The 20,250-nt window shown below is 40.2% G+C and overlaps 1 protein-coding gene across 4 annotated transcripts in view; it reads left to right on the plus strand.

Moving 5' to 3' along the window:
* LOC119436403 (uncharacterized) overlaps window positions 1–20,250 on the plus strand; it is a 133,983-nt gene that overhangs the window by 113,136 nt on the left and 597 nt on the right. For all 4 annotated transcript variants that reach the window (XM_049657535.1, XM_037703242.2, XM_049657529.1 and 1 more), the window contains exons 7-8: window positions 5,824–5,871; window positions 13,415–13,476. In XM_049657535.1, coding sequence (XP_049513492.1) covers window positions 5,824–5,871; window positions 13,415–13,476 — 110 coding nt within the window. The remainder of the gene's footprint in view (window positions 1–5,823; window positions 5,872–13,414; window positions 13,477–20,250) is intronic.

Raw genomic sequence — 20,250 nt, forward strand, 5'->3', positions numbered from 1 at the left:
CACGACCAACAAAGCTATAATTTGTAATGCCATCTATGATCAAGTTGACCAGATGAATTTGGAGCAACAAAGAGATAGCCTTGTTAAAAAACAGGACCAAATAAGCCTTCCTCCTTCATACAAAATTTCAATTTATAGCTTTGGCAAGTATAACTTATTATTATTATTATTATTATTATTATTATTATTATTATTATTATTATTATTATTATTATTATTATTATTATCTGGAATGAGATTTGCAAATTCAACAGTGGCATCATAGAATGGGTCCAGAAAATGTTTTTAATCATATATATCATCACCGCTTTGCTAACTGACACTGGACCTTGTTCTAGCACTGCTAGATTATCGTCACTGCCATGACTTCGTCGCCGACATAATCATGCTGACCTTCTGTTCCTTTTCGAACTCCTTCACTGTATCATCACCTGCCCCAAACTCCCTCACTTTTATCACGTTTCAAATTGTATCATGATCTTGTATCAAGATCAGGAAATGTCGACCTTTCCATGTTCCCGCCTGTCATAGCCACCACTCAACCGTCCACAGAATACAGTCTTTATAACGCTTATTTTCTTGATCTCAATATTTTTTATAACTCACTGTCAGTTTTTTTCCAAGGTTTGCGTTGTTATTTCATATTTTTCTACATTGTTAAAAGCTTTTCTCCTCCTTTTTCTTTTGAACTTACCTTGTGTTTTGTTGTGTGTAAACTGTCCTTTTCATAATTATCCTTTTTATCTATTGTGTTTGTTCTCATGTCTTGTTCTCACCTTTTGTTTATATTTTCTGTCATATTTTTATTTATATTTTCCTGAAGTGTTTTTTTTTTACGCGAAGGTGTTTTATGCTGGGCCTCGGCAAAAATATGTCTGGTGTACCTATGTCACGAGATCATCATCACGCAAATCCGCGAGTTAGTGATATCTTGCCTACCTAATGGTTAGGATAGTAGGCAGAGAAAGGTTAGAAAAGTTTGGTATATTAAAAGAATTGTCCTCTTTGAGACATGTCAGTGGTGGGAATGCTTTGCCAATTGTGCCAATCTGCGCTGATTGGAATTTGTTGCTCCATACTGCTCCAAAAGTGTCTTTTGGCACAATTTAGGTGACACAATTTAGGTGAACTAAATTGTGCCACTGCTGCGCCATGATGTAGTTTTAGTGGTGTGAAAATTGGGAAGCTACCAAACAAACCGTGGCACCATTGCATTCATTGGCCGCGTTCATTCAGGACGTTACAGCCAGCGAGACTGGTGCTGTGACAGAATCGAATTGATTCCTATTTTTATACGCCAACCGTGAGGCGTGCATGAGGCTACAGTGAGTTGGGTAGCCATGCTAGCTTTGCGGTGGCATGATCACCGCAGTAGTTCTGCGCTTCGAGGGCTGATGCGCGATGATGCTTTGTAGATGAAAAGCTGATTAGTGTCCATCGTACTTATTTATGTTGCTTGCTTGCAATTTTATTAGTTGCGCTGTACAACTTTTTTTTTTTTTCAATGTGATTTGAGGTTGTTGAATTTAGCATTCGGCATTATAACCAAACGCACGATTATCGGGTACTATAGACGGTGATTCATGCTCTTTGTAAACTATGTCTTTGGTAATACATGTGCCTTTGGTAATGTTCGTGGTAACAAAGTTGAACACGAACGAGCAAGTAGTCTAGCCCTATAGTATGCCTTTCCTGCGAGTGCATATCAGTGGCGGAATGTAGAACATTACGTGCTCACACCGCCTTGATACGGTTCATAAAATGAAATCGAAATGTGCGTAATATCAAAGCTACGAAGTGGCCCTTCTTTAATGGGAAAATAAAAGAAAGCTAAGTTTAGCTGCACTAGTAAATTACTTATGTAAATAATAAAAGAGCCCCTCTTACCGCGAGAACAGGCTTCATAAGCCAGAAGAGATGCAAGAACAAAGGACAAGTGGCGACCCCACCTTGGATTTCTCGCCCCAGCTCACCGTGACATCATAGATTTTGATGACGACTGCTCGGGCCCAGATAACTTTTCTTCGGTGGAGTTGTACTACATTGCATCCTAGAAGGGTAGAAGACTACTTGGCAAGTTTCAAGATCCTTAATAGGTCCACAACGGCCCAAGTACGAAAAAGTACTTTGAAATCCGTGACGTCAAGCCAGCGTTAATATTGCGGTGCAAAATTTATTGAGGACTGTGACCTTCATTTGCTGTTCTAATAATATACTTAATACCATAAAATTGAAGAGTGTTTCTCTTTTTAGTGTCCCTTTAATGTTCCTTGCGTGGTTTTGCACACACAGTGCTGCCGGTAGCATGTCGCTGTTAATGCATGCCTGCCGCTGCCGTCGTAGCTTGCTGCAGGGAATCACTTATTTTGCTCCCAGTTTCTATAAGTTAATGATTATGTGAACTCAAGGGAACACTAAACTATATTTCGTTTTTCTGCATGCGCTTTCGTGAAGGACCTACACCTGCTTCAAACACAGCAGTAGGTGCTCCAAAATTAAGTTTTGCCTGCTCCAATGGCTGTTCCAATGGCTGCTCCAAAACGCTGAGGGGCATTCCCACTACTGCATGTATTTGTTGCAATGAGAATATTTAGCTAACATTTATTTTATCACTGAGCAATTTCATAGACAATATGCCCAGCAGTCTGGAGACCTAGAAGGGTAGTAAAGATGGTAGTGCTTAAAAGTGCCCTAGCGGTCATATTTTGCCATCTTGTGCCTACGTAATGGTTAGGAAAGTAGGTATACAAAGGTTAGAAATGTTTACTTTACTGAAGGAATTGTTCTCTTGATGACGTTTATTTGTTGCAATGAGGATATTTAGGTATAATTTATTTTATCACTGAGTAATTTCGTGAACAATATGCCTGGCACCCTGGACATCTAGAAGGGTAGTAAAAATGGCCGTGCTTGGAAATGTCTTGCTGTCAAACTAACTCGGCGTTCCTGGTAGGTGACAACCAGGAGGTGCCGCGCTGCCCGAACTTTAAGACATCTTGTTGGGGATGAAGATTAACCATAGGGTGGTGGGTCGACTGGCTTTTGGACTCACTGCAAATGAGGCAGTGCAAGTGTAGGTAATGGTACAGTATAGTGATAGAGGTTTTAAATATGAAAGTTAAGATCAAGATCAGATAGGCAAAAGGCTGGATAGCGATAGATGTAGTAAAACCTGATTAAATCAAGCAAGCTCAAGGACTATTTGTCCCCGCCCCGTTCCAAAAGGGGATGCTATTAAACATCATTGTAATCATAATTTAAACATGTGTATGGGCACGCTGGAGCTGTAACAATGTACTCTCACCACATACAAACTGACCGTTGTGTTGGATAGACCTATGACGCATTGGTAGCATTTGGGGTGCTGCTTACGCTGGGAAGTACCACACATCTCATGTGCTTGCTATTGCTGTCATTCCTTTGCCCTTCTAGCGCAACTGTAATTAATAAAATACTGCACATTTATGGACTTTTATTAGTGGATGTGCAACGAAGCTGCCAGTGGTTCTTAAAATACATGTTTCACTTTCATGTTATGACCAATTTCTTTGAAAGAGAGGTGAACAAATTTTTTTGTTAATTTATGTGTGCGATAGGCACTTAGACCTTAGGATTATCCTGGGCAGGCTAAATTAATTTTCACTGATTGGTTATTATTATTATTATTATTATTATTATTATTATTATTATTATTATTATTATTATTATTATTATTATTAAGAAGAAGAAGAAGGAGGAGAAACAATGTTTTCAAAACTGCAGGTCTTGCTTGCAACAACTTTAGCACTGCAACTGAGCACAGTTTCTAATGTTACTGTGTTAGTGTTGCTGAAAAATACTACAAAAATGGCGTGCATAGCAGCTGCATGAGTAAAGCATGTCTTATGTAGTTGAACACGTCAACAATTATTTTATAGTTAAGTACAGCACCAAGTGCATTTCTTTCTTGCAAAATCAGAAGCACAGCTCAGATTAGTAGCAAGAAAATTTCTGTGATTCCAAGTGCACTGCTGCTACTTCATGAACCGTATCGGTCTAGAGGGCATAGCGCATGTGTTCTAGGGTGTCAGAGTCATATTAGAAGTTCTCCAGCAATCTTGTAAGCCTGTCTCAAAGCTGTGCAAGTTGCTTTGAGTAATGACCCAGCATTGAGTTTGCGATGCACACATATATCTGCAAAAGTAACTACGTGCATGCTGAGAATGCATGAATGCAAATATATTTGCACTCGGAGATAACATATTGGTTCTTTGGTTCTGACATGACTCATGCAGGTCTTCCCTTTATATGCTAGAACATTAATTTTAGAAAGTCGTAAGAGTTTCATTTTGTAAAAATAAACTAATAAATTGGTGTTGGCAGTCTGTTGCACATCTAGGAGCATTTTTGTCTCCCTTGAACCATGCATTTATTAAGCTATGAACAGTCATTCTTAGTTTAGAAAATGTGAAGAGCATAAAGAACTCGTATTGCACTTGCAATCATGGGAATACAGTATCAGGACCACGAATCTGCATCTTTCCATAGAGACTGCTGCATGCTGCTCGAGTCAGGTGGCTCCTTTTTTCCTTCTCTGCCAACATTGATATAGAGTGCAGACAAAATGGCTTAAAGAAGCCACAGCCAACACCAAGTAGTGTGAGCAAATACATTACAAAAAGTGTGTAGTAGAACCTAGAGCCTACAGTGAGGAAGCAATAATGGCATAGAAATCTGCCTAGAGGGGAGCATATAGTATGGCTGTGTGATTATATCTTGTGCTGAAAGAACCTCTTGACAAGGCTTCCTTTTACCACTAGAGCTGCATCACCTGTAGCAGCTGCATATTGACGAAATTCACATGATCAGAGTACAAACCTGCATCCTGCATTTATCCAACGTGCTGGCTTAGCAGCTGTGGCGTTGCGCTGCTAAGCACGTGGTCACAGGGTAAAATCCCGGCCACAGCGGCCGCATTTCAATGGGGGCAAATTGCAAAAACACCCGTGCTTTAGGTGTATTTTACAGAGCCCCAGGTGATCAAAATTAATCCGGAGTCTTCCACTATGGCGTCCGTCATAATCAGATTGTGGTTTTGGCACGTAAAGTTTAAATTTTTTTTTTTTTTCAATCCTGCATTTGCTGGTTCTTTGTTTTACTAGCACTGGTTATGTTGCTTGTTTAGGCCATGAATTAACTGAGCTTTCTTGCATTCCAAAAATCTCCTGTGGACAGGTAGGGTCTTTTTGTACAAAATTGTCCACAGTTGGGAACAGTTATATGTATTCAAGCCAGTATAACTTAACAAAAAGATTAGTCGACAAGCCTTCATGTCTATTCTAAGCATTTAATCAATGCTGAAATACTAGTAGTTTGGTGTTTGAGCTAATAGTGTGGACTCTCTTGCACATCTTTATTCCATTTTACTTTGTATTCATCCTCACCGTAAGTCTGAAGTTGATAGCTCACAAGTATCAGCAACAATGAATGAAAAGTAAGGCTTAAAACCTGTGTCGTTGCGTTGTACGCAAACAATAGAGAGGCAGAAAAAGCAATTTGTGTGAAGCTCACCTGGTATGTGGCCAGCTGATGCAAAAATTCTAGTTGTCAACCCTTTGTGCTAATCTTTATTGTCTATACTTTTTAATAAGTTGGAGGAACAAAACCACCAGAAATAAAGCCAATGATTTGACTTTTCATGATAGAAAAAGCATAAAAGAAAAGGGGGTTCTAGAAGGAGTGAAAAGGACACAGTGCTGTCTTCCAATAAAGCATGTATTGCGTGGCAATATGTACATTGAGGTTTTTTTCACTCAATGATTACTCTTAAAAATATTTTTCCAGATTGATGATGTCCAGATGTATACCAATGAGCTCTTCGAACTGGAAAAGGTGAGACAGTATACAAAAATTCATACTTGCATTGGCAAAAATGTACATGCAGTGTTTTAATCCTTTTCCCACATAGGAATTTCTCTAATTGCCCTCCCCACTGTATTTACAGCTATGTTCATAAATAAATTTCATGATAGAAAAAAGGAGTGATGATGATCATTACACATAAAGTTTCTTACTGGCGTTAGCAGTATGACTAATTTGGCATCCAGATTTTTATTAAAGGGCCCCTAAACCACTTTTGACATTTTGAACACATTTTAATATAAACATGTGCATCATATATTGAATGTCCACCAGACTGGAGAGCCTCAGCAAGGCTTCAGCATGGGTACTTGTACTACCAGTGTCACAAGGACTTTGGAAAGTGGCAGTACAATTTGATTAAATGCTTTTCTAGGTATGACTCACACTGTTTTCAACAATTGTGGGCCTTCAAAAATACGAATGCATGGAAGCTAGTAACCTAAGGTGGTCTCAAGTGCTTGCGCAGAACCAAGGGCAAACTTTGTTCATGTTGCATCGTTGCCATAAACCAGGAGCTCCTATGCCATTTGCTGGGTGGCCATTTCCAAAATGGTTGGTTTGGTGTTTGTGGCCCTCAAATCAGATATGTTAAAACATATTATAGTTCACTTACGAGCTGTAGTGAACTTTGGTGCAGAGTTAAAGCCAAGTCCAAGTGGAGTTCAAGCTAATTCCAGCACCCAAAAGTGAACTAAGTTGAACCCACTTATAAAAATACTAGTTTTAAACATATATTGGATGTAACGATGCACTATCAACTTTTGTAATGTGTTCTATGGTAAAATAAACTGCTTACTACAATGCTCCCATGCTGCGTTACTGGTTGTAAAACTTAAACCTGGCTACTGGGTGTGTGCGACGAAAGGAAAAAGACCTCAAAATCCAAGAACAGAAGGAAAAAAATTTTCACCGACGATTACGATACTCCCTAATGTGAAATTTGAGCACAGCTCTACACGTGTTTTCATTTCTGCGATATATTGGCTGGCAACGACAATATGTCTCGTGAGGCATGTTGCAAACGGAGTGAAGTGTGTTGCGACTGCCTCACTTATTGGGAGACCATGACAGGCAGCACATGGGTGACACGTGGGCGCGATTCATAGCAGCCACCGCAGAAAGAACTTCGCTCATGCAGCACTTTGTTTCCATACAGACAACGTACTCTACTCTGGCACCATCTCGTAGCCATCGTCGCTGCAAAGCCTGTCTTGCACGGCACTACACTTTTCTTCTCACTCTTCCACCATACCCTCCACCATGTTCAATAGCCCTGGCAAGGAAACAATAATTCAGGATCGCCAGTCAGCCTCTAGAGTCTGTAAAGGAGTACGTTTATCTAGGTCAATTACTCACAGGGGACCCTGATATTGAGAAAGAATTTCACAGAAGAATAAAATTGTGTTGGAGTGCATACGGCAGGCATTGCCAAATCCTGACTGGGAGCTTACCACTGTCGTTGAAAAGAAAGGTGTACAATCATTGCATTCTACCGGTGCTAACATATGGGGCAGAAACTTGGAGGTTAACAAAGAAGCTCGAGAACAAGTTAAGGACCACACAAAGAGCGATGGAACGAAAAATGTTAGGCCTAATGTTAAGAGACAGGAAGAGAGCAGTGTGGATCAGAGAGCAAACGGGGATAGCCAATATTCCAGTTGACATTAAGAGAAAAAAAAAAAATGGAGCTGGGCAGGCCATGTAATGCGTAGGATGGATAACCGGTGGACCATTAGTTACACAATAAATACCAAGAAAAGGGAAGCACAGTCAAGGATGGCAGAAAACTAGGTGGGGTGATGAAGTTAGGAAATTTGCAGGCACAAGTTGGAATCAGCTAGCACAAGACATGGGTAATTAGAGATCACAGGGAGAGGCCTTCGTCCTGCAGTGGACATAAATGTAGGCTGATGATGATATATATATATATATATATATATATATATATATATATATATATATATGCGTTGCTGGCATCGCTAGAGCTGGCGCAGCATGCCGGAACATGCGTTGGATATAACAGAAAGTATAGAAGTACAAAGCTCGGATATAGTGAAATGTGTGAAAAGGCACATATAGCAAAGGAATTGCACTGCGTATAGTGAAGCGTTTGCAAAGTCTTGGGTAGATTTTGGGCAGTGGCAAAACAGACTCCTAGGGCTTTCGGAGGGTGTGACAACTCCCTTATACAACTTCCCTGTCTTTTATGTATAAGTTGCTTGGATTAGCACACATCTGCAAAGCTTTTTCTTTTTTTGTAATTGCAAGAGAGCCTCTGAGCATTGTCCAGCAGTTCTTTAGGTTGCACTAGAACTCTGAAAGTTTCCTTTTAACACTGGGGCAGGGAGATTCTTCTCAAGATCACGTGGGATTCTGTAAATGTATTGAGGGTACAAGTGCTCTTTGCAGTAATTAAGGGTATCGGTAACTTGAGTCTGGGACATTTCAAGACCCTGCCGCTACTAGATGTCCATCATTGCTTTCCAGACAAAGCATCAGGAGACGTAAAGTGCTGTGAACATCACACTAAGTTATTTTGTACGCAGAAATGTCATGACTCTTGAGCCAAGTCTGAAGCGGTTCTCAGCTGTGCTTCAACATATCCCGTCACCATAGCCTCGCATTTTCTTGTTCTAATCAAATAACCATCTGAGCACTGATTAGCTGGTCAATCTTCAGAGTCACACATGGCACAGCCTTCTTATACCTATACAGTCGACTTCTGTTAGTTCGACCCCGACGGGACCAAAAAAATTGATCCAGTCGAATTAAACAAGATACAGAAAAAAACACCAAAACACAATCCTGATTCATTTGCATTATTTTCCTGATTTTAACAAGCCCCTAAATCAAACGTGCGCCCATATACATGTGCCCAAAATAGAGAAATACCGTAGAAATGACATATAAGCTCCTTAACAAAGCAGAAATCTAACGCACACCCAGTTTTTTTTTGCAAGATAAATGGGCAACGGTATATGTGTTGCACAATGGCAGCCGGTTTCCTAAAGTCAGCCTCGCCACAATTCATTGGTGTTATATTGTAAAGCACAGCAAAGCCGGTTTTGGTTTCATACTCGATTGCACCACACAGGCAATTTCCGGCCCAATCTTTGTGGGAAAAAAAAAAAAAGGTGTGCGTTGGAATCGCCTAAATACCGTAATAAGACACTATGTAAGCTATGGTTATTGCTTGAAAAAGTTTTCTAGGGCAGGCTGAAAATCTGCGTTTTCGATGGGAGATGATGTGTGTGTTCAATGCACTTACTGTCTTCTAAGCTCCGCCAAGACAGACGCTGCCATTAAAAGGGGTCGCTATGGGGTTTACATAGGCGTCAGGCATGTGTGTGCTGACTGGGCAAGTTCGAATTATCTGGCGAAGGCAATTGTAGGATTGAAACAACAAAAGTTTGGGCCCATAAAAATGCATGGGCAACAGTTGGGATCAAATTAACTGAAAAATCAAATTAAGTAGAGTCAAATTAACGGAAGTCTACTGTATTAGGAGCGAACGAATGTGAAAAAAAAAAACAGACTAACCTGAATAAAATTTTACTGTACACATGAATCATACTATATGAATGTGCCTGCTTCTCCTTTACTACGCTGACATTATCAGTTGCAGAAACTAAGGTCCGTTTGTTCACTTTTACAAAAGCGCTTTTTGTCTTTGAACTGCCCCATGTATGTTGTTTGAGTGATTTTTATGTTGAGTGTAACGTAATGACCTTACACAAGGCCTTTGAAGTCAACAAAATGAAATAATTAGACAGCAATCGCCATATACATTAGCCATATAGTTCCACATTTGGACTCTGCTGTTGCTGTCAGTTGAAGCTCGTGCCAGGTTCACTGATGTGTTTCTGAGCGTCCCCATGCTTGAGCATTCCAACACAAATGGCATGTGCTAAGCACAGTAACTTTTGTGCCCTACGAAGAAAGTAGGACAGCAATACATTTTGCTAGTCACTTCTATGTGGGTAATTCTCACAGAGGCTACCAAAGTCTTTATGCCACATGCAAAGACTACATTATATATTGAAAAACTTGAACTACAGCAAGGTACAAAGGTGAGCTAGTTCAGTGCCAAGTCTTCTGCCTTTTTCTATGTCCCATCACATTGCTCTTTTTCATCATGAACAAAATAAAGTATGGTATTTTATAGAACGTCTTAAAGTGCTCCTCACCAGGCCTCATTGTAAATTTTGGTTATACACTTGAAGTTGTAAGGTGCCATCGAGGGAGTGTTTCAAGGAAAGAAGTTTTCAAATCTGTTCATTATTGGAGGAGATAGAAATTGAAATTGTCCTGATACCATGCTGCCAGGAAGCGAGCATCACTTTAACAGAGACATTCTCCCCCTTTGCCTCGACTAGCGTCCAAAAGTGGCGTTCCTTGCCTGCTTTCTCCACAGACCTGTACACATTACAGGAAAAAATGTTACCGATTACAATTCATTTTGAAATGTAATTGATCACATTGACCATTTACTGCTCCAGGGAAGTAACAGAGCAATTACTGAAGAGTAACCGGTTACTTTTACGTTACTTTCCCACTAACTTTTGTTAACATTGCACAGATACACTAAATAGAATGTACAGGCTGGTCTAGCTCTTTCAACACATCCTCTCGCACGTTGTTTATATTCACTAACAATTGCTTTTTCAAATTCTTGTCGGTCAGCTTTTCTTGGTTTCTTCTGAGAACCTCAGCACGACACTGAAAACTCGCTCAATGTGCTTGCTGGAGGGAAGGCCGATGTAACATACTATTACTGAACAGGGAAATTAGCAAAAAGTGGTTGGGAACTATACAATAACAATGTAAAAAGTAAAGTTTAAACTAACTGAACATGAGCATTCTGATATGGTGAAGCTCATGCCACATAGCCGAAAACATCCCAAGGTACAGAATGCAGTGCTGACAATACAGGCCACATGACCTGCCTTTAAGATGAGGAATCAAACACTGAGTGCTGAGTTTGCATCTCTGGACATACGCATTCACAAGGCTGCTGCGTTAGGGTGGCTAGAATTGCTGTATGACACGACTGCGGGCGTTCTGCTGTAGTTCTTGCCGAATTCGAATGCTCAAAGCTGCATCGCCTGTTTCAGCTTGTTTCGTCAGTATAAAATAACTGGTTGCATGTCATTTGTTACTGAAAAAGATAAGTAAATCACAGTGAGCATTACTGAGTGAGAAAAGTACTAGATAAATTACAAAACTATCAAAAAATGTAATTGATTACAATGAATTAATTAGATGTAATTCCTTACGTACAAATCTGCTTCTCCCATACCAAAGCCAAGAGACCGCGGTCAGGTTCACGTGACAAGCCCTGCCTCTCTCTCTCTCTCTTTCTCATTGGCACACTTTCAGGGATGGCATTGTGGGTTTTGCATTGGATGGTTAGCGGAAGTCATGTGGTATTGTTGGTGACATTGCAGGTAGTGTGTCTTGCATAGAGGTATTGTGCGTGTCACCTTGACTCTCTCGCTTGAAGCACGGCTCCCTCGAGGGGAAGGGCACACAGCCTTCTGATTGAAATTTAAACCGTTTTTGCATCACACAGCCATTTCATACTTTGCGGACACAATCGCCACTACTTGATCTATGCACTGCGCTTTGTTTGCAATGCCCTAACCCATTAATAATAAAGCTAACTGAATAAATTTATGCAGAATGTAGAGTTCTATCTCATTATTTTGAATATATTTTTAGTTTTTCAGTATCTTATCTGGTTATCTTTCTTGACCCTTGAAAGTAAGAAAAGTATGCTCAATGTTCAAGGTTTGAGCTTCATACCAGGCCGAGGAGTGTGTTATAAAATAATATATATTGCTCCTTATGGGCAACTAATTGCGAATAAGCTCAAAAATTCTCTGTTAGCTATGATAGTCAAAATATTTTGATACTGACTATTATTATTAATAACATCAATGGGGAGTGAATTTCTAAAAGCACATAACAGACATTGTTGAAAATTATAATAAGGCCTAAACACTTGCATTCTACAAATGCTTGTGCATGTACATGCAAAATTTGGCTCATTAAGTACCCAAATTTTGGTGACCTATTAATAAAAACAGCGTAAATTGAAGAAAGAGAACAATGAAGTTGAAAATTCTAAACATGCTGTTTACTATTGGAGATAGAGATAGTCAATTTTCATGATGTTTGGCCAAAATGCAGACCAGACTTTGCAGAAAATTCTCCTGCTGTGTAGGTGGTACCCTCGGAAGCCTCGCGATCTTTCTCCTCCAGGCAGACTTTGTTTGCTGCTCTGCAATGACGAGATTTAGCATTAGCTGTCTGTTTTCCAGACATTCTTCTGATTTTTCTCTAGTCTGTCTGGTTGCTCAGATCGAATCAACTCCAGAATAGGAAGGACACCCAGCTCCTGTAGAACTTCCCCGAAGCCTTTATTGAACCACAGTATGGCTATAGAAGTGGCCATCACCACAACAGTGTGTGAATTCGGCCAAGCACTGGTGAAAATAGTAGAATGAGCTGGTGCCAGCTCAGTCGGGGCTAGTGCTCGCTTGTTCTTACACCAAGAAAGTTCACCATTTGGGCCAAGCTTGCGATATTGACCCTCATCTGCCAAGAATTAATGGAAAAATAAGGCCCCTACAGCTACCATGCCTCAATTAGAATAATTTTTTGCAGTCTTCTGGGTGAAGAAACTCCTTTTTACACATGAAAATAGAATGCTGAAGTGTGATTTCGCAACCGAAATCTAAGAAATGTTTTTTTTTTTTTTTTTTTTTTTTTTTTTTTTTTTTGCTGATAAATGCAGTTTTCCTACCCGCATATTCCCTTAAGGGCATGGGGATCCCAATGCCTTCACAAATTTCATTACATCAGTATTACTTCAATAGAACTGCTCTGCTAACTTGGAAGGTTGCAAAAGATCTTATCTAATAAGGTTTAGTGCTCTTTCAACACACCTACAGCCTGGCTTTACATGATGCGTGGCAATCTTCTGTTCTGTCACTAATAAAGACTGATTGATTGATTGATAAAAAGAACATGGAATTGATGGCTGAGTTGTGAGATGTGGGATTGTTATACATTTGTTTACTTCACCAAATGACAAGAAAGAAGAGCATGGTTTTCTTAACATTAGACCTCTTTCAAGGCTTGAAAAGCTGCCTCAAGACGCATCTGTACCAATCCACTACTGCTCAGGTCAACTATTCTGAAATGTGTAGTGCTGCTGAGCACGAGGTCGCGGGATCGAGTCCCGGCCGCCGCATTTCGATGGGGGCGAAATGCGAAAACACCCGTGTACTTGGATTTAGGTGCACGTTAAAGAAGCCCAGGTGGTCCAAATTTCCGGAGTCCCCCACTACGGCGTGCCTCATAATCTGATCATGGTTTTGGCATGTAAAACCCCATAATTTAATTTTTAATTATTCTGAAAGCATCTTACATAAGCTGGCTGTATGTGGATGTTATCTTTGCCAGAGTAACATTCATCTCACGCTTTACTTTCATTTCATACATGTAGGAAATGCGGAAAATGAGAGCTTTGATGAAGAAACTTTACAACATTGGCCTTGAAGTGCAAGAGTAAGTCCTTTTATGCTTTTAAAAGTTCCTATTTATGAGTGACTAATTAAAATGAGTAAATGGCAGTAAATCGTGGAGCCACATATAAAAATATAGTTCATGGGTGCTGCCATCTTGATATGTAATGTAAGGTAAACCTTTTCTCAATTGTGCTTGGTGAATTCAAATTAATGTGCTTGTGAAATGCCAAAAAATGGGTGCAAAACCACTTTGTGTGAATACCAGCCACAATTAAGTGCATTGGCCATTAGAGTTGTGAAACGCCTGCATTAACATCAGCCCATGGTGGTGGCACTTGCAGCTTCTTCCCAGCGCTGTTTTTTTTTTTTCCCTTCACTTTGCTTTCTGTTATTGCTTATGCCTGCAAATAGTTTGTACTTACTTGCATCTGTTTTTAAATAAATAAAAGCACTTGTACAGAAATTGTGTGACATGTTTGGCATGTTGCAATGCTAAGCAGTCAAGCCGTATGAACTAATGGATATAACAAAGTAATTTTCTTTCCTCTTGAAATTCCAATAGAAGCGCTGACATTTAAAATCTTGTTTTCATGAAGTAAGAATTTCCTATAAATGCACGTAATAGACCTTTTAGTTTGTAATGAAGGTTTACTGATCATTTCATGCTGATAAAGCCAAAATATGGTGTCATGCAATGCTGCTAGTAACTCAAAGGTGTCTAGCGATCTTGAAAAGTCAGGGAAACTGATTAAACTGCCTAAGTTGCAAATTCAGGTAGGTTGGTTCCCTGCAAAGTTATTAGGCTCTTTGCAGCATTGCAAGTCAGCCTTCCTGCATAATTGTCTTCACTCACTATAATGAAGAAAGGAATTTGTAAATTACGTGCAGCACTGGTTTCTGGCTCAATGCGAGTGCATGCTTAGTGCTCCTGCATGCACTTGCAAGACAGCGCAACCTTCTACTGCAGTACAGTTGTTTATACGCAGGGCTTCCTGTATTTAAAGCATCTTGTATTTTGCATTGAAGGATATTGATAGTCACATGGGTGGATCCAGCACATAGGGTACATGCAAACGAGGAACTGAAGGTACTAGTTTGCCTCGGAGTAGTATATATATATAATCATATCATAAGAAGCCAACAAACAATGACACCTTGTTGTCCTTGGTGTCATTGTTTGTTGGCTGCTTATGATATGATTAATAATAATCGGGCCCGTCAGTTCCCTTTCTTCTCATTCATTACATAACGAGGGCTCGAATCCGGCAACAATGATGCATTAAGGTAGCATATGTGGGTTTATTGACCAGCTGCCATCACCCAAAAAGTTCACGTGCTCGTGATGCCTGCGGCAGAAAGGATGTTCCACATCCACCACCATGGTTTGTGAGTGGTGGCGCTGGCTAACACTCCCATGGTTAGTTCTAGTTGTAAAACATAAATACCCCAGAAAGTGGATGGGAAAACGGCTCCGTGGTAGCTTAATGGTAAGAGCATCACACGCATAATGCGAAGACGTGGGATCGTTCCCTACCTGCGGACAGTTGTTTTTTCATCCATTTTCATTTCCATTAAGTTATCATTTCTTTAATTCAATTATTAATACAAGTAACTTTCCCATTGTTGTCCTTGGTGTCATTGTTTGTTGGCTTCTTATGATATGGTTAATAACAATCAGGCCCCTCGATTACCTTTCTTCTCGTTCATATATATATATATATATATATATATATATATTATTTTTTTAATGAGTGGATGCTACATAGTGGCTGCATTGTAGCCAATAGAAACACGCGGTTATTGCAAACAGTTTTTGTTAGTGCAGAAAGTTCAGTGGGGTTGCATGTCATACACATGGGGCAACAACATGCAGAGACTGTAGATTAATCCTTTAACCCCCGATCCTGAGCTGTAATTGTCATGGAGGTTGTACTAATATCGTCAATGATGAGTCACACTCGTTAAGCCAATATTGTGCAGCTCGCACTGCCAAATACGAGTTACGGTCGGTAGTTGGCTTTGGGTCCAATTTTCAACATCAGTGGATGGTAGAAGTCCAGAAAAAATAGGTAATGAAGTATGAAGAACCAAGTAATATATTTTCAGAATCAGAATGACATAGAAAAAAAATGAATACATAAAAAAATTCTGGAAATCTTGTATGTTTTTTGAGAAATATATTGGGGGTTAAAGGGTTAAAGAAAAGGCTGGACATACTTCGGAGATGCTGCACTAACACATTTTGTTACACTATTTAAACCTGGTTGTAATAACATTTCCTCATCAGCTACTATAAGGCAGCTATGCAGCTTAAACCAAATCTGCACAATGAAGTAAGCTTCTGCTGCATCGTTGAAAAAGGGCCATTCTTTTGAATAAACACCTACAACATAAATTTTGACTCCAAAGCGTGCAGCGTGTAGTTGGAACGTGCGGCAAGAAGAGCTACAAGGCAGTACAGTGAAAGCCACATGCCCAGCATTCCAGTAGCGCTTTCGTATAGGAAAACATGGCATCAGCACATCAATTGCTCAACGGACTGAGGCATGTATTGCAGTGAAGATGTACTGCGGATCAAGGACTAGTGGGTGGAGCAGTAACCAAACTTGGAAGAAAAAAATGTATTGTGTAAAAATACTTGAACTGAAATCACTTAAAGTAACTCAAACTTGAAAAAAAAGATCTTGTGAAAAAAATACTTTGACTGAAATCACTTTAAGGGCCCCTGACCAGGTGTGGCTATTTCCAGTTCTTACAAGCCCAGTGCATACAATACGCGCTAACGATTGTGCCTGCAAAGTATTACACCGCCACGCACCGCGGTAAGAGCTGAAATTTCAAACCAAACGCCCTGCGCCCTTCTCCTCGCGGCCACCGGGCCGCACTCCAAGACAGAGCCGACGTCAATCACACAAGTGCGCCCACGTAGTTCGCAGTGCTGTGACGTCACTCACAGTGACACGTAACTTTGAGAATTATTCAAGGGAACAGCAGTTATTTGTTGATCTGTTGCTTCAATATACGAATTAAAGCTATGAGAAATAATAAAACCTACAAAGCGAATGTCTGCATATTTTGTTTTACTTGTACCGCAGCAAGAGAGATGTACTTCCATTTCGTCTGCTTGTTCCCTTGTTGTGCAGTCGCGCACGCTGAGAACGAAACTATGTCATTTTCTACCGTGTTCCAGTGCGTGATCATGCTCTGTGATCCGCTTGTGTTTCCTAAGTATTCGTGTAACGCTGACTTATACAGCTAGTCAGGTGTTCTCGTGCACAGCGCGCAAAATCGTGCGCTGCGTGAAACGAGACAAACGCAACAGCTCACGTGCGAGACCGTCACCAAAGTGCGGCGTGCAGCAAATAGAAAAAGACGGGGCCCGTGACATTTGCGTCACGCAAACATCCAGCTCCGGTACGGGAGAACGCAGGGAAGGAATTTCGCTTCCGGAGGCTAGACGGGGGCAAGCAGAGGGAGTGTGGCAGTGACGCTTGCCTCCTGAAATCATGGATTCGCTGCACTTGGAAGTATTTCTATCTCAGCTATTAATGAACCAATTTGAAAAATTCCTACGGTAGAACACTTCTTAGAGGGCACGTAATAACTTCCAGCATATAACCAAGATTTGCTATATGACCTGGTGAGGTGCCCTTTAAACAAGTTACTACGAGTCTTGCTTTCTAGTGAACTATCATTGATATTTCTAGATGGCCCACAACAATGTGCCATTTACAGTAGAACACACGGCAAAATTTTCTTTTTCTCAAATTCGGGACCATTCTTGCTTCCTTGTGATTGTTGCATGACAAGGAACTTTTATTCAATTATTTGTGTTTAAGACTGCCAAAGTCAGATAATAAAGTGACAATGAACAAAGCTAAATGTTCTATAAACTTCAGACCTGCCCTAAATTGCACTTTTTTGATTCAGCGATAAATACAGCAAAAAAATGGCCAATTATCGGTGGCACACATCAAAGTGCGATTTGTCTAAAAAACCCACAAAATGTTTCTGTACTCATGAATTTAACGTATTTAAAAAAAAAAAAAAAAACATTCCTTGTACATCGTGTCTCGTTTTTCGTCGTAAAATTTGTAAACAACTGAGGTAGACAGTTGTTGTTTTTTTTTTTTTTTCTGCCCGAAATATTTTGGGAGTGCACTTAACCAAGTTTAGTAGTTATCCGCACCTTTTTAAATATAAATTGCAACTGGTCGACTTCATGGCTTGTGCATTTGGCTTTAAAAAAAATTGACACAGAGACTCCACTAGAGTTGTATAAGTATGCGTAAGCATTGTGCCACTTGTTGATCTCCACGTAGCCTGGTGTCATTATCAATTTTATCAAACTTTATAAGACCAGTATAAACACTTATCAACCCTTATCAGTCGATATCAACCTTATCAGACTAGATCTGAGCCTTATCAGTTGCTGTCAACCTTATTGGACTCGATTTGACCCTTATCGGTCGTTATCAGTCTTATCACAATCGATCTAATTCTTACCAAGCTCATTGGACATGATTCGACCCTTATAAACTATTATCGGTCCTTATCAACCTTAACGGACTCAATCCGACCCCTATCGGTCCTTATCAGAATTGCTCCGATCATTATGCCTTTGTCGCTCTTTAGCACCTTACCTATCTGCTTCAAACCATTATGAGACCCATATAACCCCTCATCACTCCTTATCAACTCATTGACAGCTTATCTGTCAATGTTGCGCGACGCGAAGCACCCGAGCCCTCATAGATTGGTGGCATATTGGTCGGTGAAGGAACGTCCCAACAAAATGCATCAGGGATATGGCATGTGTGGCATTAAATTATCGCAAAGTCTAAATTTTCCTAATGTCTACAATGCTCGAAGTCGGGTCTACATATGGTCCTAGAGATGGCTTTTATTCCTACATCACCAAATCTTTCAATAAAGCCATCACAGAAACTCTTCTCCTTTGGTACAACGCATTCATATGGTTCACATATATTCACCTTCTGCAAGCGTGGGTGTTTAGTAAGACACTCGGCTTCTGAGCGTGCCTTAGGTCCGAAACTCACTGCTAGCAACATTTTTCCTTTAGAATTTCTTTTGTTGTATACATTAATTACTTTACACCACTACTTCATCTTACGTGGTGGACTGACGGGTTTCCTTGTTAGGTAGGCATAGAAATGCTTACTCATTTAATAACTCTTTTGGACTGTTATTCAAAAATAACAAGGAATATTCCACGTGGGATTGACAAGGGGGTTCTTAGCTGTTAATGCTATGGTCACTGGTTGCTAACTTTTTTGAAGAAGCCCTATAACAATTTCATTTGATATTTTTGCTTGATGAGTGGTCTTTGTTTACAGTCACTGTATTATCATTATTATTATTATTATTATTATTATTATTATTATTATTATTATTATTATTATTATTATTATTATTCGGATTTTATAACGGCATGATTATATCCACCCCTAGAGCTCGACCATAACTATGGTTGAAAATTTGGATGCCCTGCAAGGTTTCACTTAATCTCATGGTAGGCCATCCGCTCGCATGGCATTGCAAATGATAACCTGGCCACATAATCTTAAGTACATTTGCCTACAGAAGTTTCAGAGTTTAAAAACAAAGAGCTAGCCTTTTATTGTATTGGTGCACAGCATGGGTACACAGGCCGAAAATAGACATTTTCGATGGGAGATGACATTAGTTTGATGCATTCACTGTACCAAAAGCGACGCCAAGGCAGACACTGCTGCTATTGGAGTCACCTCTGGGGTCACCATTGGGGTTAGGCGCGTGTGTGCAGACCAGCCATGTTGGAATTATCCAGCGAATACCAATTTCAGGATCGAAATAACTAAATTTTGGGCCTATAGAAATGCATTGGCACCTACCAGGACCTTTGATCAGGATCGAATTAAGCAAAAAATTGAATTACTGGAGTCTACTGTACTTACATTTTTTTCCGCAACCAGTGTAAGCTGAAAATCTTTCCCCAAGATTTGTTTCTTCTGGATTGCCTAATGTGTTGGACATTGTGAAAAAATTGTGTTGAAAAAAAATACAATTGCTGTCTTCTGGTATTGTGTTTTTTTAATTATGGAATTTTTACTGCGAAAGTCATGGAAAACTTGGAAAAGTGAGGGAATGTTGAAAAAGGAATTTGCTAGACACCCTGTAACCGTTCTGATGCAGCAGTTCAAAACCTTTGCAAGCTGTCGGCTACTTGTCAACAACGCACCAAACCGGTAATGCCCTGCACTCTACCACTGCTGCCTCCCCACTGCACTCACTCAGTGCACTTGACTCCAGCACTCTCCTGTGCCGGCTTATGCCCGTAATGAAATGCCAGCAGCTGTGCATGTGGCTTGTGGTATGTGGAGGGAGGATTCTTTGGTACATGTTGCATTATCTAACCATGGCTGCAATGAACTGATGCACGTGCCTAGTCGAGCAGTTTTTTGTGTCAGACTATGAATTATAACAGTCCAGTTCATTTTTCATTCTGTTCACCCTTCATCACTGGCTCATATGAAGCCATGCTCCCAGCATCACTGAGGATCTGCCGCTTGGCATGACGAAAATAAGAGGAAAAGATGAAATTGGTTGTTACAAAATAGGACCTCTGTTGCCGCTTGGCTTATGAGCATTTCATGAGTATGCCCATGGAGTGCTGCAAGCCTCTAAATTCTAATTTGCTGTAACCTTCGTCACTGGATGCCAGCGTAAATAAGTTTTTTGTTGCAGTAGTCCTAATGCTTGGGCTAGTTGGTATATAGTTAATCTAGATTCTATGGCGCGATAAAAATGAGGA

This window comes from Dermacentor silvarum, chromosome 1 (genome assembly GCF_013339745.2).
Source record: "Dermacentor silvarum isolate Dsil-2018 chromosome 1, BIME_Dsil_1.4, whole genome shotgun sequence".
Classification (NCBI taxonomy): Eukaryota; Metazoa; Arthropoda; class Arachnida; order Ixodida; family Ixodidae; genus Dermacentor; species Dermacentor silvarum.